The following is a 20,385-nucleotide window of genomic DNA, read 5'->3' as shown; positions in this document are numbered from 1 at the left end:
GAGACCTGGCTGGGAGTGGGGACTGGAGCGGAGGGGAGACTCAGTGCCCTCTGGAGAGGCTGGGGCAGCAGTACCCCCTGGCAGAGCGGGGCATGCGAGGCTGGAGCGTCCATCCTGGCAGACGGCCAGGCGTAGGGCCAAGATCAGCTGCAGCAGCCAGCAGGCGAGCTCTCTGGACAGTGGGGGACGTGGAGGGCTGGCCTGCAGGAGGTGGGGTGTCGCTGGAGGTGGTGGTGCACCCAGGTGCCCGAGGCAGGCGGGGGACATGGGGGGCCTGGCCGGCTGAGTCTCAGGCTCCTTGGGCCTCACAGATGGGCTGGTCTTTGGGGCCAGTAGCACTTGGCCAGCAGTCACATCTTAGCTGAGTCAGTCAGGACCTCTGAAAGAGTGCTGCCCTCCAGCTGCAGAGCCCAGGGACAGCCCGGGGCCTCCCAGGTGTGGGCAGGGGTCACCTCAACCCGAGCCTCCCAGTCCAGCTGGACACATCCCTGCACCATGACTCCATGTGCCCCAAAGTTGGGGCTGATGGCGGGTCTGGCCTCGACGTGGGGACAGGTGATGGTGAGGTCCCTAGCAGGCCCCAGCTGGTGTGGGGCGGGCAGGTGGTGGTGCAGGAGGCCCGAGGGAGGCCTTGCTGCCTCAGCCCCAGGCTGTCCTTGTGCTCTCGTGGGGCCAGCAAGAGTGCTGGGGCCTGTAGTTGGCCAGGCCTTGCACACTGCCCCATGTGTCTTGGCTGCGTCCTGTGCTCCTGCGGTGCCTGGCCCTGTGTTGGGTGGGCAGGGCCTGCTTTACCCCCAGGCTGGGCTGGGCGCAGGGCCACGTTGATGCCGAGTCATTCCCTGGGCGATTGGAATGGCCGGCGTTCTGCAGGGGTGCGGTGGATGCTGCAAGGCCAGGGAGGGGGCTGTCTGGCAGGGTCATTGTCTGGTCACTTCGAAGGTGCCAGCTGGACCAGCCTGGCAGAGGCAGGTGGCAAGGCCAGTAGGCCCTGGCAGTTCCCATGTGAGGTCAGGAGAAAGCAGGTAATGGGCTGGAGAGTGCCCTCTGTCCTGTGTCTGGTGTCCACCACCTCTAGCAGCCGAGGAGCCCAGAGGGAGTCCTACCTATTGACCAGGAAGAGCCAGGGAAGTGAGGGTGGGCCAGGGGGCCTCCCTCCAGGCTCCGACCCGACGTCAGGCCTGCTGACGACTCTGCAGCCCCTCAGATGTGGCCCCTCTTTCCTTGGGCAGAAAGGTGCTCTTTTTTAAGAACTTAGCTTTTTAACTCACGGTATCTGAGTTTCTGCAATGAACTTCTTCGTGCACTGAGAGTGAACCTGATCCCTCTGACCACAGAGACACACATGTGACCTTGTGACAGCCCAGCCTGTCTCAAGGGCCCAGCTGTCCTGGCTGAACGACCCCCACGAGGGCCAGTGTGAGGCTCCCTGCCAGCGAGCAGTGAGGGCGAGGTGTCTGTGATGGTTCTGGGGACCTTGGGCCAGCTGGCATGTGAGGATGAGAGGGGTCAGCTGTGTGGCCTGGCAGGCCCGAGCCCACTTCCTCAGAAGGGCAGAGACTGGGAACCCAAAATCTCAGGACAAAGAAGGCCTCACAGCAGCCTCACCAACCTCACTGCATGCATTTCCTTGAGTACTTTATTTGGTGGAGTTTCCAGAATGATCCATGAACCCTTCAGTGAGTTCAGCAGGCTGGACAGGGGCTCCGTCTCAACCTTTGGACTGTTGGGAGGTGTTCAGTACCTCCCCACTGCTGTCTAAGGCTTGCTGCTCATGAGTTTCTGGAATAAAGGACGGGAAGCCCCTCGCCAGGCACGCGGGGCCCAGGAGTGCCAGTGTGCAGCCAGTTGGGGAGAGCCTGCACCCCCACACCAGCCGCCCTCCAGCCCGCGCCCCTGCACTGCCACGCTCTGGCCTGCTCAGGCCGTCGCCGGGGCCCAGCTGGGTATTCCCAGGACCCCACCCTGGCGCTCACACTGTTCGTGCTGTCTGTCTTGCAGGTGTTGGGGTTTGAGATCGACGCGGTGAACTCTGTCCAGTTTTCAAACCACACAGGTAAGACCTCGGTGAGCAGCCATGGTAGAGCTGAGCACAGTCGGGTGGCACGGGCCCCTAGAAGCCAGGGTGCTGCCCTTCTGCAGACGAGGGCCCCAGAATGCCCCTCTGCACTGAGTCTGCGCCGTGTATGGGAGAAGGAGCTAGGGTTTGCCTCATCCTTCATGTCTGCTGGGTCTGGATCTCAGACCTCAGTTCTGCTGCTCTGAAGCTGTGTGACCTAGAACAGGTGGCAGAGCCTCTCTGTGCCTCAGTGTCCTCCTCTAGAAACCAGGTGGTGATCACAGCCTGGCTGGGGGAGAGCTAGATGGGTGAGTCCTAGCACTGGTGATGCCTGTTGGGAGCACAGCCCTCAGTGCTGCCTTCAGCCTGCCAGGTGCCTGTTCAGCCCTCGTCCACCAGTGGCACCAAGGGCGTGAGGCGGTCCCTGTGCGGTTGTTCCGAGGCGGGCCTATAGGTGGTCCGGACTCCTGTACCCCAGTGCCACAGGAGGGGCGTGTGCTCGTGGGGACTCCCCACAGCCCTGACATGGCCTGACTGTGCGGCCAGGCCGTGTGTGTGTCTGTGCGTGTGCACGGGGTCTGCCCCGCTCTCCAGGTGACAGAGCAGAGCTGCCTGGCTCTTTGAAATGCTGTGACATCGTTCTGAGCCCAGCAGGAACTCCAGGACCGTGGGTGTCCAGAGCAGTCTGGCAGGGCCGCAGGCCGTGCAGGGCAGGCCGCACCGTGTGCAGGAGGGTCCTGGGCGCTCCTGGACGGGCTCTTACGTCTCACGCCCTGGGGTGGGTGAGGGGAATCCAATGCAGGTTCAGGGGGAGCCTCCACTTCTCACAAAGGGCTCTACAATCTGGAGCCGTCCCAGGAGACCCAGGTCCCTCCAATGACGCCTCGGAGACGGGTGGGCTCCGACTGCCGTTTTTATCATCTTCTTATTAAAAAAAAAAAAAAAAAAAAAAAAAAAAAAACTTCATATAAGTGAGAGCAAACCTGGCTTACTCGTTAAGTGGCTGCATTTGCTTATGAGGACTGCAAGGAGCCACTCAGCGCCATTGGATCCGGACAGACCGCCCACAAGCCCCTGCCGCCCTCTGGGCCTGTTCCAGCATTCCAGCCTGGGCCAGGGCCCCAGGGCTACAGATATGGCCGCTGCCTTTCTGGCCCCTGCAGCCTTCTCCATTTGTGGTCAGCTGGCCACCCTGAGGATCTGAGACAGAAAGGGGCCTTGGGCTTGTCCTGGAGGGGGTAAGATGAAGACCAGACCCTGAGTGCTTGGCAGCCCCTGGTGCAGCGCAAGGACAAGGGAGACAGGACTTCCTTACACTGGGCCCGCCCGTGGCTCCTGGGGGGTCCCCTGAGTGGACAAGGGCCTGTGCCTGGCCCCCTCCTCCAGGTGCCCTGTGGGCTAGGCCGGCCGCCAGCACCCTGCATGTGGCCTGGGGTTGGCTGGCTGTGCAGCTTAGCGGGGGCTTCCTGGGTGCCTCTGGCTCGGGGCCACCACCTGACCAGTGAGGGCCATGAGGGAGGCCTCCCTGTTTGCCGGCATGCTGGGCTCTCTCCTCCTGCTCCCCACCTCGCGCCTCTTCCACACCGTTGCTCAGAAGCAAGACTGGCAGGTCTCACCCGCCCGAGGTGTGTGTCACCCGGGAACCACGGGGCTGGTGGATGGGACTAGTGACAGTCCCCACCTCGCAGCCCCTGGGAACACCCCCGTGCCGCCACCTTAGCCCCTGTGTCACAAGCTGCGGCAGGCTGTGTCCTAAGCAGTAGACCTGCAAGTTCTTGACTCTTCTACCTTCATTTCTAGAGTGGAGGGGCTTCTCACCTGCACCCTTCCTCCCAGAAGCGTCTGTCAAGGCCGCTCATGCAGAAGGAGGCTTACTGCCATGCCAGTGTGCAGTGGCCTCGTGGGCCAGGGTTGTCCTGCCCCAGCCCAGTGAGGGATCTCTCATGTGGCCCTACTGTGTGCCCCAGAGGCCACTCACACCACGTGTGACTGGACATGCAGGTACAGCCACGTACTGTCTCTACCCTGGGCCCCAAGGCCCCAGGGCTCTGTGCCAGGACACTTGAGCCAGCCAGGGGTCCACAGAGGCTTCCCTGCTGTCCATCTGGCTGTGCACTGGTTGGTGGCCCCCTGAGCAACTCTGATCCCTGCCGCAGGGTCCGCCCATCCCTCCAGGTCAGAAGCTCCCTTCCCCCTTTTAAAACAGTTCTCTTATGATATTCACATACCATGCAATTAAGTCACAGGTCAAAGCGTACAGTTGTTGGTTTGGCCTATTCAGAGTTGTCTATCCATCATCACAGTCAGTGTTCTAGAACATTTGCATCTCCCAAATTAGAAGCCATCATCAGAACAGCACATGGTGGCTCACAGCTGTGGTGTCAGTGACTCAGGAGGCTGAGGCAGGAGGATCCCAAGTTCAAGACCACCTTAACAACTTAGCAAGGCCCTAAGCAGCTTAGCAAGACCCTGTCTCAAAATAAAAATAAAAAGGGTAGAGGTGTTGCTCAGTGGTTAAGCACCCCTGGGTTCAATTCCTGATATCTTAAAAAAAAATGCAGGGGCTGTGGTTGTGGCCCAGTGATGGAGCACTTGCCTAGCATGGTTGAGGCCCTGGGTTCCATCCTCAGCACCATGTGAAAATAAATAAATAAAATAAAGGTCCATTGACAACTAAAAACGTTTACTTAAATAAAAAAATAAATAAAGGTTCTTTGACAACTAATAAAAAAAATTTTGAATTATAGAAGTAAAGGAAGGGTCATCAGCTCCTTCTCCTGGCCTCCAGGGACACTTCCCATCTGAGTGACCTTGCTGGGGTACTTCCTATGGATGGGGTCGGGGACCCGAGGTCTCTGCGTGTGACTTCTCTCCCTGAGGCAGGTGTCCGGGTCCCACCACGTCACACACGTGGCCATGCCCCCTCCCCTTCGCAGCCAGCAGGTGTGCCCGTGGGCGGCCACATTTTATTATCCATTTGTCGGGTGGACACTCAGGTTGCTTCCAGCTTTGGACTGCTTTGAATCAGGCTGTGTGGACGCTTCTGTGCTCTGCAGTGCCCGTCACCCAGGGGTTAAAGGTGAGGTGCCTCAGGCTGTGCCGGATCCCTAGCCAGGAGCGGTGAGGACATGTGATGTGTCATCCTCTGGGGAGCTCGGTGGAGACTAAGCTCTCGGGTTGATATTCCAGACTCTGCAGGGAGCCCTGGGGGCCCTGGGCCGGATGCCCGCAGAGGAAGCCCAGAGAGGAGCTCTGGGCACGGAGGCCTCACCTTGCCCTGTCTCCTGCCGTCCCCCACAGCTGCAGGTGGCTGAGCTGGAAGAGCCTGCTGGTGGCCCGCATGCCAGGGTCCCTTGGCTGCTCCTTCGCAGGCCCAGCCAGAGCTTCCTGTTCCCAAGGTCCCCGCTGGAGCGGATCAGAACGGACCTGGCGGGGCTGGGGCTTGGTGGTTGGAACTGGGGCACTGCCTTGTCTCCTGGGGTTTGGAATGAGAGGGGCTGGCCAGGGACAACCAGCGTGGACCCTGAGGCCTGGAGGGGGCTGAAGATAGGGGCCGCCAGACTCCCCGGCTGGCGGGGCTGCATGGGAAACCTGCTCCACGCTCTCAGCTTCTCTGCTGCTTTGTCAGTAAATTGAATAAGTTGACCGAAGGATCTGAGTGCCCCTTCCGGAAGGTTCTCGTGGGCTCTGGGCCCATCTGAGTCATGAAGGAGGTGCCCCAGGACCTCTCTGTGTTGGCGTTTGTCTGCTTACTCTCTCTGGAGCAAAGGTGTGAGGCTTCTGATAGAGAAAGGTTTGCTGTGGCTGGGCTCAGAGGTCCCGGACCATGGCCGGTCAGTGCTGGTGTCTGGGGGTCTGTGGTGCAGGCGGCACATCGTGGTGGGAGTGTGGGTGGAGCAGAACTGCTCACCTGTCCAGGAGCAGAAAAGAAGAGGCGGGTCCTACAGCCACTTCTGAGGGCACACCCCAGTGACTGGAAGACCTCACAAGGCCCCACCACCTCCCAATGGCACTGCGTCGGGACCAGTCCCTTAACACGTGGATGTTTGGGAACATTGCAGATCCAAAATACACCAGTCTGGAAGCCACCTCACTAGGGGCTCTGTGCCCGAGACCCAGCTGGGTCCTGGCATCTCACCTCCCTCACAGTGGACTAGGGGTGAACTGTCCCCCACTTCAGATGTAGCAGCCCTAACCCCCGGGACCTGAGAAGCTGACTTTATTTGGAGATTAGGCCTTTAGAGTCACAGATTAAGGTACACTGAGGTCGTGGGGTGACCCTGATACCATACGACTGTCCTCACAAGAACACATGAGAGCCAAGCATGGGGGCACATGCCTGTAATCCCGGGGCTCCCAGACTGAGACAAGAGGATCCCAAGTTCAAGGCCAGCCTCAGCAACAACTTAGCAAGGTCCTATGCAACTTAGCAAGACCCTGTCTCAACATAAAAAATAAAAAGGGCTGGGATGTGGCTCAGTGGTTAAGCAACCCTTGATTCAATCCTAGTACCAAAAAAGTATCCCTGAGTTAAATCCCCACTACAAAAAAAAAACCCTCAGGACACGGACACACAGAGGAGGACCCTGTGGGACATAGCGAAGATCATCTGCGGACCTTGGAGAGGGCTCGGGAGGGACCAGCCCTGGGACACCTTGGTCTCAGACTTCCAGCTTCCAGAATGTGAGAGAATGGACATCCGTGGTCCAAGCAGAGGTCTGTGTCTTGTCACTGCCCGAGCGCACACTAGGACAGGCGTGCTCGTGAGTCAGAGGTCTGTGTCGTGTCACTGCTTGAGCGCACACTAGGACAGGTGCTCGTGAGTCAGAGGTCTGTGTCGTGTCACTGCTTGAGCGCACACTAGGACAGGTGCTCGTGAGTCAGAGGTCTGTGTCGTGTCACTGCTTGAGCGCACACTAGGACAGGTGCTCGTGAGTCAGAGGTCTGTGTTGTGTCACTGCTTGAGCGCACACTAGGACAGGTGCTCGTGAGTCAGAGGTCTGTGTCGTGTCACTGCCCGAGCGCACACTAGGACAGGCGTGCTCGTGAGTCAGCCCCTCACCCACTCGGAAGGACGTCGCAAACCAGGGTCAGAAGGGCCTTTATGTCTGCACCTCCTCATCCCTAGGCCTGCGAGATTTTGGTGGCGACCCGAGGCCTCAGCAAGGCTGACCTGCGACCCAGGGGTGTCCCAGGTCTGAGTGGACAGCTGGAGCCTGGACAGCCCCCTGACGAGCTGACCTGGCTCATCCGGGGTCAGTCTGTTCTTCAGTGGCTAGTCCCTCTCCACCCCAAGTCCTGTGCTTCCTCCTTCAGTTAGAGCCTGAGGGTGCCTCTGCCTGGCCGGCAGCCAAGGCCACGCCTGACCCTGGGGGGCTGTTCTGGAGAGCTGCGGGCATTTGTTCCAGACCACCTTATGTGGCTCCTGGATGAGGCCAGAGTGGCCCTTTCCCATGGGAACAGCCGTCACCACACAAGCCAGATGCGGGTGGGTGCCTACAGGGCCCCATGCAGGGAGTTGGACAGCCTGAAGCCTGCGGCACTTGGACGCTGCTATTCCAGGAATCAGAACTGCAGAGGCTGTGAATTCGCATGTTTGGGGATTGAGTCGGGGATGCCAGGGTCCCTGGGTGAAAGGAAGCAGGTGAGGTGTGGGGTGCCCACACTTGGCTCTACCTGTCGTGCCCCCCAGCAGTGCTGCAGCGTCCTGCACCTCAGGAGCACGCCAGCTATGGGCAGTCATGTGCGCGCCTTTCCTGGACCCCTGCTGGGCCAGGGCAGGTTGTACGCTTGGGCCCGCTTCTTGTCCACCTTCGCCCCGTGGTCAGGCCTTGGTCTAAGACTTGCTTTCCTGACCACTCACTAAGCTGGTGGTGGAGGGGCGGCAGTGGGGACAGGCCCCTACCTGCCAGGACCCCGGGTGTCAGTGGTGGAGCAGTCCAGCTTGGTGCCTGGGAACTCGCGGCAGGGGCTGGAGACGGGCGGAGGGTCCTGAGTGCTCCTGCAGAGCCTGCGGTGAGGCTGGCAGCCTGGTCGCCCCCACACCCTGCGAGGGCCGGGCACCCGTTCTCTGGGGCCCCCAGTGCCTGCTGCATGGGACTGATTCCGGCAGGAACTGGCGGGGAGGGTGTGCAGGCCACGGTACGAGCCTGGTCCTCTGGGCAGCTTGGACAGCGGGGCCTCTGAGGTGCTGGGCCTGGGCGTCCTCCGGGAGGGCGGGCGGTTTCCCTGGGCTGAGAGGCCCTTGGCCCCGCGCCTCAGGGACCTGTGGTCTGCTGTCCCTGCAGGCTACACCCACTGGAAGGGTCAGGTGCTGAATGCCCAGGAGCTGCACGAGCTGTACGCAGGCCTGAAGCTGAACGGCGTGAACAAGTACGACTATGTGCTCACGGGTGAGCGCCGGGCCCGGGCAGCCCTCGGGACCATCCCAGCCCTGGTGGCCTTGGGGGACCTGCCACAGTGCACCTGGCTTGGATCCGGGGTGTCCTGGGGCCGCTGGGGGCGCAGGTTGGGTGCTGGGGGTACTCCAGGCTGGACGGGGCCCAGTGGTGACGGTTTTGGGGCGCCTGCTTACTGTTTGAGGTAGGAAATAAGGAAAAAGGAAGGACTTGGATCACCACCATCACCAGGGGTCCATTTGCTTAAATGTCACCTTTCTTTTGGGAAATGCTTGGTGTCCCTCTGTGACCTCAGCCTGGGACCCCACGCCTACCTGGGCTGGGTGCAGGTCTTGCCCGGTGCTGCTCCGGCCACGGTGGTTGTGGAATGGCTTGTTCTGAGAGGATGACCTGACTTTTTCCTCCCGTAGGTTACACGAGGGACAAGTCCTTCCTGGCCATGGTGGTGGACATCGTGCGGGAGCTGAAGCAGCAGAACTCCAAGCTCGTGTACGGTGGGTGCCGGACGACCCTGCACGTGGCCCGTGTGCCTGGGGCACACCTGTCACCCTCTGAGTGGGGTTGGCCCGGATCACAAGAAGGGAGGCCCAGCCTCCTTCCTCCTGGCCGGGCAGCTCTGCCCAAGGGGCCTCCAGGGGAGCCTTGGGAGCTATACAGGGGAGCTGGAAACGTTTTCAGAGTGAACCTGGGGGTCTCTGGGGTGTGTGAGAGAGGAAGAGTTACTTGTGCTAGAAATTGGGGTCATTGTGTAAAGGTCTGAGGTACCCTGGTGTGCGAGCACGCTGACCCTAAAGGGCATGGGGTGGGGGCGGCCACCTCTGGGTATCTGCAGGGAGCAGCCAGCCCCTCCTTGGTGGCCAGGCAGCACCATCCCGACACCTGGAACAGGGGCAGCATTGCCAGCCTTCAGGCTGAGGTCCTTTCCCAGGGGCATGGTGGCCCTGTCCTTGCTGGCCAGTGGCAGGTCCACCTCAGCTTTTTGCTTTGTCCATGCTGTGGACTGTTGCCCAGAGGGAACGTGCTGTACAAGGCCGATACCGGAGACCTGGGTCTGCATGTCCACCGCCAGGCAGTGGGGAACGCAGTGCCGGCTCAGGTGACCCGAGATATTGTTCCGTCACTGGTGCAGATGATCATCAGTTAGATCAGAATTAACCTAGTCATCTCGGACAAAGAAGTGCAAGCTGCCAGGTAACGGGAGCACAGCAGGAAGGTCGCGGGTGTGCCTCAGCTGTGCTCCACATCGCCTGGCACCAGCACTGTGGTCCTAACAGCAGACGCAGGCGGCTGCCGGTGGGCGTGGAGGGGCACAGCCACTGTGGAGAACAGTCTAGTGGCTCATAAAGTTAAACACGGGCGCTGGGTCGTGGCTCAGTGGCGAAGCGCTTGCCTAGCATGTGTGAGGCACTGGGTTCGATTCTCAGCACCACATATAAATAAGTAAATAAAATAAAGGTCTGTCAAAAACTGAAGAAATTAAAAAAAAAAAAGTTAAACACGGGGTTACCTTGGGACCCCGGTTTCCTCCTTGGTAAATATCCAGAATAATTGAAGCAGAGACTCCATTAATCATGCACCATGTTTATAGCAGCCAAAGGTGGAGACAACCCGAGAGTTCGCTGATGGGCAAGTAGAAAGGCACAGTGTGATCTAGAACACAGAATGATTCAGCCTTAAAAGGAAAGAAGTGCCTGGCCTAGTGGCCATGCCTGTGATCCCTACAGCTTGGGAGGCTAAAGCAGGAGGCTCACAAGTTCAAGGCCAGCCTCCACAGCTTAGTGGGATCCTGTCTCAAAATAGAAATATGAAGGGCTGGGGGTGTGTCTCAGTGGTTAAGTCCCCTGAGTTCAACCCCTGGTACCAAAAAGAAAGAAAGAAAGAAAATGTTCTTCTATGACGTAGGTGAAACTTCAAAGCGTGTTACTCAGTGTGAGAAACCAGTGTCCAGAGGGCAAATATGACTCCATGTACATGAAATATCTGGAACAGGAAGTCCATGGGGACTGCGGGTGGCCTGGGAACTGGGAGTTAGTGTTTGGCAGGGACGGTGTCAATCTGGAGAGAAGCAGAGTTTGGGGGGGTTCCACACGTGGACGTCCTTACTGTCCCCGACCCAGCGGGGACTGAAGTGCATAGTTCATTACCTGCTTCTCACACGTGACTGACGTTTCACCTTACTCTGATTCTCCTGTGGTGCTGGGGACAGAACCCAGGGTCTAGCTCGTCCCGGGCAGAGCTCTGCCGCTGAACTGCACCAGCAGGAGGGTTGGCGGGAGGAAGCGGCCGCCATTCTGTGGCCCCCCTCGGGCTGACCAGCTGCCCTGTGTCTCCACAGTGTGCGATCCTGTGATGGGCGACAAGTGGAATGGCGAAGGCTCCATGGTGAGTGGACGCTGCCGTGAGGCCTGGCACAGCGCCCGCCGTGACACGGGAAGGGGCTCACCTCAGGGCCTGCGGTGGGACCAGGCATGGCTCTGGCTGCTCCTCCCTGGGGCGGGCCAGGCCGGGACAGCTGTGGGCGCTGCATCTGCCCTGCTCCAGTACCAGGAGCAGCCACATGTGCCAGCCAGGGTGTCTGTCTCCCCGTGAGGCCTCGGGGGCACCGAGCGCCGAGTTGGCGCCCTTATGTTTCCCTAACCATCTACAGAGGCAGAGCTCGTTCTTCCCTCACAAGCTGCTCAGGGGCAGGTGGCCAGCCAGAGCGCAGCGCCCCTGCAGAAGTCCACGGGCGAAGCCCGTCCTGTGGCTGCCACAGAGGTGTGGACACGGTGGAGCTCAGGTCCTCCTACCTGTGGTTTCCAAGGCGGCAGTTTAACACCTGCACCATCTTAGCGTCCGCCTGCCCTGTGGGCCCGTCTCATTTGTGTGCTGAGCCAAAGCTTGGCTGAGCATGGTCTGCGCTCGCACAGGGCACGCCTGGCAGCTGCCCTCCCTGTGCCACTTGGTCAGTGGCTAGTGGGCAATTCCCCAGAAGGGCATCTGGCTTACCGCCTGCCCCAGTGCCTGTTTTCTGGGAGGCCCTGGCACCAGGCTGTCCCTCCTCTTGGTACTGCTCCCTGCGGTGGGCTCGGGGTGCTTGAGTCTGGGTCCTGAAGAGCCAAGGCCTGTCCAGTGCATGGACTGAGGGGTCTGCCCTGGTTTTAGTCAGGTTGCTTTTTTTTTTTTTTTGATCCAAGACCAGTCTAAGTACGAGAGAGTGCGTTCGGTTCAGACCCTCAGAAAACCTGTCATCTCAGGTTCCCACACAGACTTAAAGGAGCAGACAGGACTTCCTGCCCAGAATTGGCTTTGTTTTATTTTTCAGTGCTTGGGATCAAACCCAGGGCCTCACACGTGCTAGGCAAGCACTACCATAGAGGAACAGCCCCAGCCCTTTTTATCTTTTTATTTTGAGACAGGATCTTGCCTGCCTCTGCCTCTGAGTAGCTGGGATTACAGGCATGTGTCATTGTGCCTGGCTGAATAAATCAGGTTTTGGGGGGTTTTGGTACTAAGGATTTAACTACTGAGCTACATTTCTCAGTTCTTTTTATTTTATTTTATTTTATTTTATTTTATTTTGGGAGATGTCTTGCTAGGTTTCTAAGGGCCTTACTGAGACTGGCCTGGAACTTGCCATCCTCCTGACTCAGCCTCCCAAGTCACGGGAGATCATAGGCATTCGCCACGGCGCCCAGCTGAACACTAGGTTTTGAAGAACCATTGGTGGATGTCACTGTCAGACTTAAGGGTGGATCCAGGGCCTGGGCTGTGCTGGCTGTGCCCCTCCATCCCCAGAACCTCCCAGCCTGTGGTGGAGCAGTAGCTCCCGTGGCACCTGTGGGCTCCCTAAGCACCAAGTGCCTGGGTACACCCATGGGGGCCTTGGGTCTCCAGGGAGGGCCCAAGCCACGTGAAGGGGAAGGATTAGAAACAGGCACCTGGAAAGTCTCCCGTAAGCAAACAAAATTATTTCAGATCCTCATGTTGGACTTTGACTTTGGGATCCTTTTCAAAGAAATCTGGTAGCCAAAGAACGCTGTTGGGTTGAATTTTTTTTTGGACAATTTAAGACAAGAATGAATTGATCATGGGTGTTTGGCTCATGGCTGTGGCTTATGTAGATACAGGAAGACACGGCCAGGCACGGTGGCACACACCTGTAATCCCAGCGGCTCAGGAGGCTGCGGCAGGAGGATTGGGTTCAAAGCCAGACTCAGCAAAAGCGAGGCACTAAGCAACTCAGACCCTGTTTCTAAATAAAATACAAAATAGGGCTGGGGGTGTGGCTCAGTGGTCAAGAGCCCTGAGTTCAATCCCCGGAACCAAAACAGAAAAGAAGACGTGAAGTCAGACTCCTGGATCCGGCACTCTTGGCATCCCTGGCCTCAGGGTCCCTCTCCCATCCTCTGGGTTTTCCTGTCTCTCTGCCCCTTCTTCCCTCCCCTGTGCTCTGGCACCTCGTCCCTGGCTGAGAGCTTTGCACACCTCACATCCCTGACCTCCGTCCCTGCAGTCGCTCAGCGAGGCCCCCCTCCGCCGCCGAGCCTCCCTGCGGGTCCCCTTTGGTTTGCCTTGCCCACTGCGTGTGCATGTGGCGCGAGTATCGCGGTGTGACGAGCCTCCTCTTGTCTGCTCCCAGTACGTTCCTGAGGACCTCCTCCCCGTGTACAGAGAGAAGGTGGTGCCGGTGGCGGACATCATAACCCCCAACCAGTTTGAGGCCGAGTAAGTAGCCCGCAGCCCTCCCACAGGGCGGTCCCACCCCAGGTCTGGCACGGGGGCAGGTCACCCGGTGTTGCCACCTACCCCTGAGTCACAGTGCAGACTTGCTCCGACCCCTGCTGCAGCGGCAGGTGACTTCTCCTGCTGGCCTGCGTTCACCTCAACAACGAGGCACAGTGGAGGACGCGAGTGGCTGGAGACGCCGCTGGTGGAGGGCCACTGTGGGGCCGCAGGCAGGCAGGCCGCCAGGTCTCCCTGTGGGGTTCCGAGGAGGCCATGGCCCCGGGCCCGTGTTTGGGGGACCCCCAACTAATTGAAGGGCCAGACACCAAGGGAAGACCAGTCACCAGGCTGTGGCACTCGAGGCTGCTCTGTCCTGACCCTGAGCCAGTCCTTCCATCTCTAAGGCCTCAGTCATCCACAGGTGTGGTCCCTGGACTCTCGGTGGCCAGGGATCCCTGACCTGGGCCCGTCTAATCTGGGGGTGACATCTCACCTCAACCCTGAGCTGCTGGTGGCCGGGTGGGAAGTGGCAGGTTGATTGTTTGCAGTCCATGGAGGGTCTGGACGCTGGTCCCCTCCCGGGTGCTGTGTGCTGGGCCTGTGTCACTGGGGTCCTGTACTGCCATTCCTGTCCACTGACACACGTAGGCCCTGGGCACAGCAGTGCAGTGGACGTGTCCCTCTTGGGGACCACACTTCGCTCTTGACTATCCGCACCTGTCTTCCAGGTTACTGAGCGGCAGGAAGATTCATAGCCAGGAAGAAGCGCTAGCGGTGAGCAGACCTTTGGGGGCCGTGTGTGTGACTGGACACTGTGTGGCTGGGGACGTGGTACCACCTGCAGGGCCAGAGGTGGGCACCCCAGCTGGGGCTGGACTCAGACCTCAGACGGGGCTGGTGCCCAGCACCGGTCAACCTCCTCCGGCCCTCAGCAGGCACTTGGGGTGTGGGATGTGGCCGGGCTGGCTGACCTGCTGGCCTGCCCCTCAGCTGTGCATGCCCTGCGGCTGCCGCTGCGCACTGGGCCAAAGCCGCAAGTCCGTGCCGCTCTGGAGGCTCAGGTCCAGCTGGCGGCACTGCAGCGTGTCCCTCCCGCCCCGGTGCGCTGGGCTGCGCGGGCCACTCCCTCGCCACAGCCGACCTCCCCCGTGTGCCCTCCTTAGGAGGCCTGTGGCCTCGTCCTTGCAGACGTGGGGTGGCCCACCCGCCGTGACCTCATCTGCAGAGGTCGCGTTGAGGCATCGGGTCAGGCCCGCAGCACGCACGTGCAACCCGTCACCGTGCGCTGCGCTCCCGCTGCCGCCCCCTGGCAGCGCGGTCACTCCTTGCCTTCCTACCCGAGACCAACGGTCAGGCGCAGCCCCAGAGGCCTGTGGCAGCCACAGTGCTGTGAGCCTCGTGCCCACCTGGTGGTCCTTCCACACACAGGCCACCCCCCACTTGGGGGCTTCGGAAGCCAGTGGGGTGCGCGTGCACCTGTGTGTGGGGAGACACCGGGGCCAGGCTTGCTCCCGGGTGCAGCCCACTGCGGCCAGGGCCGGTGGTGCTGGGTCCTGTTCTGCTTCCCCGGGACGTGCTGCCTGTCCTCGTGACAGCGTCGAGCCCTGGGTGACATGTCTTCGTCCTGTGCTTTCACACAGAGGACAGGCCAGGTGGTGGGCGAACAGGAGCGATGCTGGCTCAGGCTCTGGGGCCACAGGTCCAGGTCTCGGTGCCTGGGGAGGCCCGGGCAGGCTCCGGTGGCCCTGAGGCTGTGTCCTCCAGAGAGACTGGACTCTGTCCTCCTGCAGAGTGGGAAGGGCAGGGACCGAGCTCGTCCTGGGCCTGTCGCCAGGCCTCCTGGTGACCCACCGCTCCCAAGGCCCCACTCACAGCACAGGGGATCCCATTCCCGCTTGGACCTGGGGACAGTCGCGCCCAGTAGTTCACCTGCAGTTCCCCAGGCTGCGAGCCCTGTACAGTCCAGTTGAGCGTGTGCGGGCACCAGGTCGAGGTCAGCCTGGCCCTCAGGGCTGCCATGCGCACCGTTACACAGGGGCACTGCAGTCAGGGCGCTGGCCAGGGGCACACTCCTGGGGCTCAGGCCTGGCTCCTGGCCTCGTGCCCACGGAGCCTGTGTTGTGTGGCAGGTTGTGCTTGGGTTTGTGTGGGGTGTGTGGCCGGGCTGGTGGCTGGGGCCCGCGCTCCGCCCTGTGGCAAAGGCCCCACAGCCTCGTCCCCACTGTGCTGCCCTGAGGCAGCGGCAGGAAGGACAGGAGCTTCTACAGAGGTCATAGGAAATCCTGTGTGGAGAGAGGCTGCTCCTTGCTGTTCCTAGTCTCTGAGGGGAGGGGAGACCCCCCGCCCTGGCCACTGGCCCCAGAAGCCTGCACGTGTGAGCAGTGCAGAGCAGCACTGGTCCCAGGGGCCTCGCACAGGCTCTCGGTGAGCTCGGCAGAAGGCGGGGATTGCGGGGCAGTGCATGTACAGTTGTCCAGGTTTCAGCCCCTCATCTCCATCGCTTGGGAGCCTACTGACCATGCCTGGCTACCTGGGGGCCTTCCCCTCCATCACTGGGACCTGCCAGGTGGAGTGGGCCTGTGACATGGCCACAGGGCTGATGTGCTACCTGTGCCACCGCAGGTGATGGACATGCTGCATGCCATGGGCCCCGACACGGTGGTCATCACCAGCTCTGACCTGCCTTCCTCAAGGGGCAGTGACTACCTGATCGCGCTGGGCAGCCAGAGGACGAGTAAGTGCGGTCTTCCGCCTTCACAGCCCAGGGCGCCTGTGGCCGTCGGGGAGTGACCTTGTGCTGGGTCCTCCTCGGCTGGCGGTAGATCGCCTGGGTGCTTCTCATCACCTAGGCGGGTCGCTGAGGCGGACTCGGGTCATGTGAGATGCCCCGGACAGCAGGCTCACATCAGGTGGCACCTGGACTCCTGCTGCTGGGGACCAGGCTTCCAAGGCCGCCTGGAGCTGGGCCCAGGCCGCGACCTCACACAGCAGCGCCTGCTGGGCCTGTTGAGCCGCCATGCAGATACGACCTGGGCGGGTTTTCTCTGAACCGCGTCAGGTGACAGAGGCTGGGCCACGCTGAGAGTGACCCTGGGTCACACCCACAGCCCCTGCGGCTTTCCCAGGTGTGGCCGCCTCGGTGTCTGCCTCTGGGCATGGGGCGCATGCACACGGCTCAGTACCTCGGGGCTCTTCCTGGTGCTTGGTCAGCTGCGCCACGTCCCTGAGGCCACCCTCACTGTGGCTTCCCGCCCCCCACTTTCTCCTTAGGGACGGGGGTGGCATTGGGGGCCGGAGGCAGCACCACACACACCTCGAGCCCCAGGGCTCCCAGAGAAGGCCACTGTGCTCTGCATGCCCAAGGGCAGCCGCGCAGACCCTCCGTGCTGCGTGGGAGGGTGGGGACAAGGTGGCTGGCCAGGGAGTCTCGGGTCAGTGATCTGGCTGGTCTTCTCCCACAGGGAGGCCGGACGGCACCACGCTGACCGAGCGCATCAGGATGGAGATGCGCAGGGTGGACGCCGTCTTCGTGGGCACTGGGGACCTCTTTGCCGCTATGCTCCTGGCGTGGACGCACAAGCACCCTGACAACCTCAAGGTCAGCCAAAGCGGGAGGAGGGGCAGCTGTGCCCTGGGCTCGGGAGCCCCTCCGGCCACAGGGAATCTGCCCTCTTCCCGCTCGGGAAGCGGGGTCACAGCGCGGCAGGGCAGGAGGAGCGCTCTGAGCACCTGGCTGGGTTCCGTCCCCAGCACAGGAACACAAACGTCTGGGTGCCTCCTGGCGTCAGCCAGGTCCCCCAGGGAGCAGCCCTGGCCCCAGGCAGCCTGCCAGGGGCACCTCGGGCCACTTGTTTCCTGGGGTGGAACCCTGCTGTGACTTGAGGGTCTGAGAGACTGCAGCCACCCAGGGCCTGAGCCAGAGTCTGAGGACAGGCCGGGGCAGGTGCATCACTGCAGGCTTGGCGTGGAGATCTGCTCCCTGTGGACCGGTGGGCTGTCTCACTGCTCTGTGCACAGAGAGGGAGTAAGAGGTGGGCAGCTTTGCCCAGGCACTGCTGGGCTGGGTGGATGTGATGCACCTGCGGTCGGGGCCTTTTTATGCAAGACCCGGTGAAGCAGAGCTCAGCGGGGTGGTTCTGTTACAGCTGCCTCACTCGGTTCTGCAGCCTTCTGCGCTGTGGCCACGTGTCAGGTCATTTCTGGCTAATGCCCTGTCCACTGACAGTGTCCTTCATGCTGCTGGAAGCAGTTGGTGGGACTGGAGGGAGGGGAGTGGAGGGGAGGAAGGCAGAGCTGGACCCAGATACCTCTGGGGGTGGGGGCCGCCGTCCCATAGAACGTGGTGAGGGCCAAGGGAGCAGCCCTTGCCACAGCGGGGTTGTGGCTCAGTGTAGAGCACAACCTAGCACGTGTGAGGCCCTGGGTTCAGTTCTCAGCACCACATAAAAATAAATGAAGTAAAGGTGTTGTGTCCCTCTACAACTAAAAACTTACAATAAAACGAAGTCACCTGTGGCCGTCATGTGACAAGCCCACGGTGAGCCCTGAGCTCAAGGCTGGAACGTGCAGTCCCTCACCATCAGCACCCCTCCTGCCTCCCTCAGGGGCAGGGTTGTGGGCAGGACCTGCCATCTGCCTGGCAGCAGCACAGGTGTCCTGCGGTGCAGGCCAGTGGAGATACCCTGGAGGCCAGCCCTGGGTCCACCAGTCCAGATCGGCTTGGGGAGTAAGTCTCCTGCCCTGCACCTGCTGAGTGCCCCAAGCCTTTGACCTTGAGACAGCAGTGAGTGATGACTTCAACTGCACTGGGGGCAGGAGTCGGCCCCCCAGCAGTCTTTACCATTAACTTCAGGAATTCTCGTTAAGCACCTGCTGCATGCCAGGTAGTACTGACAGTTCCTGAGACACAACCCCTTCCCACAGGGGTCTGGTCCAGGGAAGAGGGTAATTTAACATGTAGGAGTCACTTGCCGCCTCCAGTGTATTAGTTTTCTGTTACTGTGACAGTGTCTAAAATAACCAACTTACAGAGAGAAAAGGTTTATTTTGGCTCAGTTTCAGTCTGTGGTGGGTTGACCCTGTTGTTTTGGGTCTGTGGTGGCACCTGATGGCAGGTGTGTGTGGTGGAAGAAGCCACCCACCTTGGCTGGAAACAGAGGGAGAGAAAGAGGTGGGTATTCCACTGCCCCTTCAAGGACACATGCCAGTGAGCTCAGGACCTCCGTGGGGTCCACCTCTAAAGCCTCCCCCACCTCCCGGTTGCGCCACAGGACAGGGCCTGAGCCCCTCCGCGTGGACTTGCGCACATTCCGGGTCTTCGTGGCGGGCTGTCCTGCAGTCAGCTGTGGGGGCCGCTCGTGTCTGGGAACTGTGGGGGCCTGGAGCTCCCCTCCAGGCAGTGGAGCCAGTGGGTGGGGCACAGCGTCCCTCTCCCTGCAGGTGGCCTGCGAGAAGACCGTGTCCGCCATGCACCACGTTCTCCAGAGGACCATCCAGTGTGCAAGAGGTACCTGCCCACGAGGGAGGCCTCCGCCCCCGAGGGAGGCCCCTGCCCCGAGGGTCGGCCCCCTCCCATCTGCAGCTGCGAGCAGCGCCCGGGAGGGGGTGGGGGCAGCCCTGGAGCCCGCCCTGGAGCCTGTCCTGAACCTGGGTCTCAGGAAGCGGGTGGGCCTGGGGGCTGAGACAAGGGTGGCCATGGGGGACAAGGGCAGCAGCTCCCGGCTGCCCTGACCGGCCCTCGTTGGCCTGCAGCCCAGGCTGGGGAAGGTCGGAAGCCCAGCCCCGCCCAGCTGGAGCTGAGGATGGTCCAGAGCAAGAAAGACATCGAGGACCCAGAGATCGTCGTGCAGGCCACGGTGCTGTGAGGGCCGAGCGCACCCGCCCAGCGCACAGCATGTCCCGTTCTTGTCCTTGTGAAAGTGTGATGTCCGCCTTAGAGCCGCGACTGAGACTTGACTTTCCATCTCTCGTGAGTGTCGGGCTTCAGCCGGTCTCAATTGTGAAAACGTGCCAGTTGTGCATTTAACGATAACAAAAGCAGTCACAGATGTTTGTGGTTCGGAAACCCGGCCCCTCCCCCAAGGCTTCGGGACTCCTGACTGCCCCACGCTGGGCCACTGGCTGCCACTGCCCCCACAGAACCCCTGTCCTGCCTGGTCTGGGCCTGCGAAGGCCTCTGTCTGCGTCTCAGATTGCGTCGGGTCTCAACTGTGGGCATCTGGAAGAATCACGCCAAATATCGTTATGGTCCTTCTGGCCACACCCTCTCCGTTCCTGCGTTGGAATTGCTGTCTTAACGTGCTGCTCACCGGGTCCTGGGAATGTCTGGCCTGTACAGCTGCCCACGTCAGCAAGCTCAGATGCACACTGGCGTGTGGTCTCCGTGCCAGGACCTTCCCGGGGCCCAGCAACCTCCTGTTGGTCTGCAGACCTCATGGGCATCAGTGGGACCTCTGGGCGGGGTTGGAGAAAGGGGCCCTGTGGTTCCTCGAGGGCACTTGCTCTGCTGCGTGCCACGTTGAGCCACGAGAGCAAGCAGGGCCACGTTTAGCCCCCTCTTGGTGTTCCGTCCTGGTTGCATGCCGGGGGCGGGAGGCCCTTGCACAAAGCCGGCTGGGTTCCTGCCCTCGTGGATCTTCTGCTCCTACGGGGGAGGCCTTGGCACCGTGGGGTCTCAGGCCCCAGGTGGGCTGCGTGGTGGAGGCCAGTGGAGGCCCAGCACCAGGCCAGCTGTCTGCTGCTCCAGGGTGTCCTCCCTGGCTCCACCTGTCCAGAATGGCGAGGCTGCTGGTGGGGCTGCTCGACTGCGACCTGCCTGTCTCAGACCCCCAGAGCTTGGGGGTGCCAAGGTGTGCCTCTCCAGGAACCTGCAGCATGGAGGGTACGGTGGCTCTCAGTCCCGCCCCGCCCGCGGATGGCCCCCTCCCAAAGCCCACACCCTCAGTGCAGTCCCAGCGTCTTTCGGGAAGACCCTCCTCCAGCACTGCGTTCTCATCACCTTGTTGGAAAATGCCCCAGGTCCTGGGGACGCTGGTTCCACGGGACTCCAGCACACCCACCTCTTTGACCCCGTGCAGCTCACATTCCAAGGTCTGAACTCGAGGTCAGAGAGGACTGGCTCTCTGCTGGGGCCACCAAGCCGGATGTGTCTCCTGCCATGATTCTGGTCCTGGCAGCAGGCTTCTCCCAGCACCAAGTCCCACTGGGCCAGTGGCCAGCCAGATT

At 61.0% G+C, this 20,385-nt stretch overlaps 1 protein-coding gene across 2 annotated transcripts in view; it reads left to right on the top strand.

Annotated features, from left to right (window-relative positions):
* The window catches only part of PDXK (pyridoxal kinase), a 29,520-nt gene extending 9,909 nt beyond the window's left edge, over positions 1-19,611 (top strand). The window contains exons 2-11 of one of the 2 annotated variants that reach the window (XM_079155708.1): positions 1,999-2,053; positions 8,344-8,448; positions 8,865-8,948; positions 10,790-10,836; positions 13,076-13,161; positions 13,890-13,935; positions 15,784-15,895; positions 16,623-16,759; positions 18,601-18,667; positions 18,913-19,611. In XM_079155708.1, the coding sequence (XP_079011834.1) occupies positions 1,999-2,053; positions 8,344-8,448; positions 8,865-8,948; positions 10,790-10,836; positions 13,076-13,161; positions 13,890-13,935; positions 15,784-15,895; positions 16,623-16,759; positions 18,601-18,667; positions 18,913-19,025 (852 nt within the window). In that variant the 3' untranslated portion in view covers positions 19,026-19,611. Of the gene's footprint in view, positions 1-1,998; positions 2,054-8,343; positions 8,449-8,864; positions 8,949-10,789; positions 10,837-13,075; positions 13,162-13,889; positions 13,936-15,783; positions 15,896-16,622; positions 16,760-18,600; positions 18,668-18,705; positions 18,858-18,912 lie in introns of those variants that run through there. The other variant, XM_079155707.1, reaches the window with a different exon arrangement.
* Positions 19,612-20,385: the final 774 nt, after the last annotated feature.

The sequence above is a fragment of the Sciurus vulgaris genome, assembly GCF_902686455.1.
Source record: "Sciurus vulgaris genome assembly, chromosome: 10".
Classification (NCBI taxonomy): Eukaryota; Metazoa; Chordata; class Mammalia; order Rodentia; family Sciuridae; genus Sciurus; species Sciurus vulgaris.
Note: the sequence above shows the minus strand (reverse complement) of the source record. Positions and strands in the feature narration are given on the sequence as shown.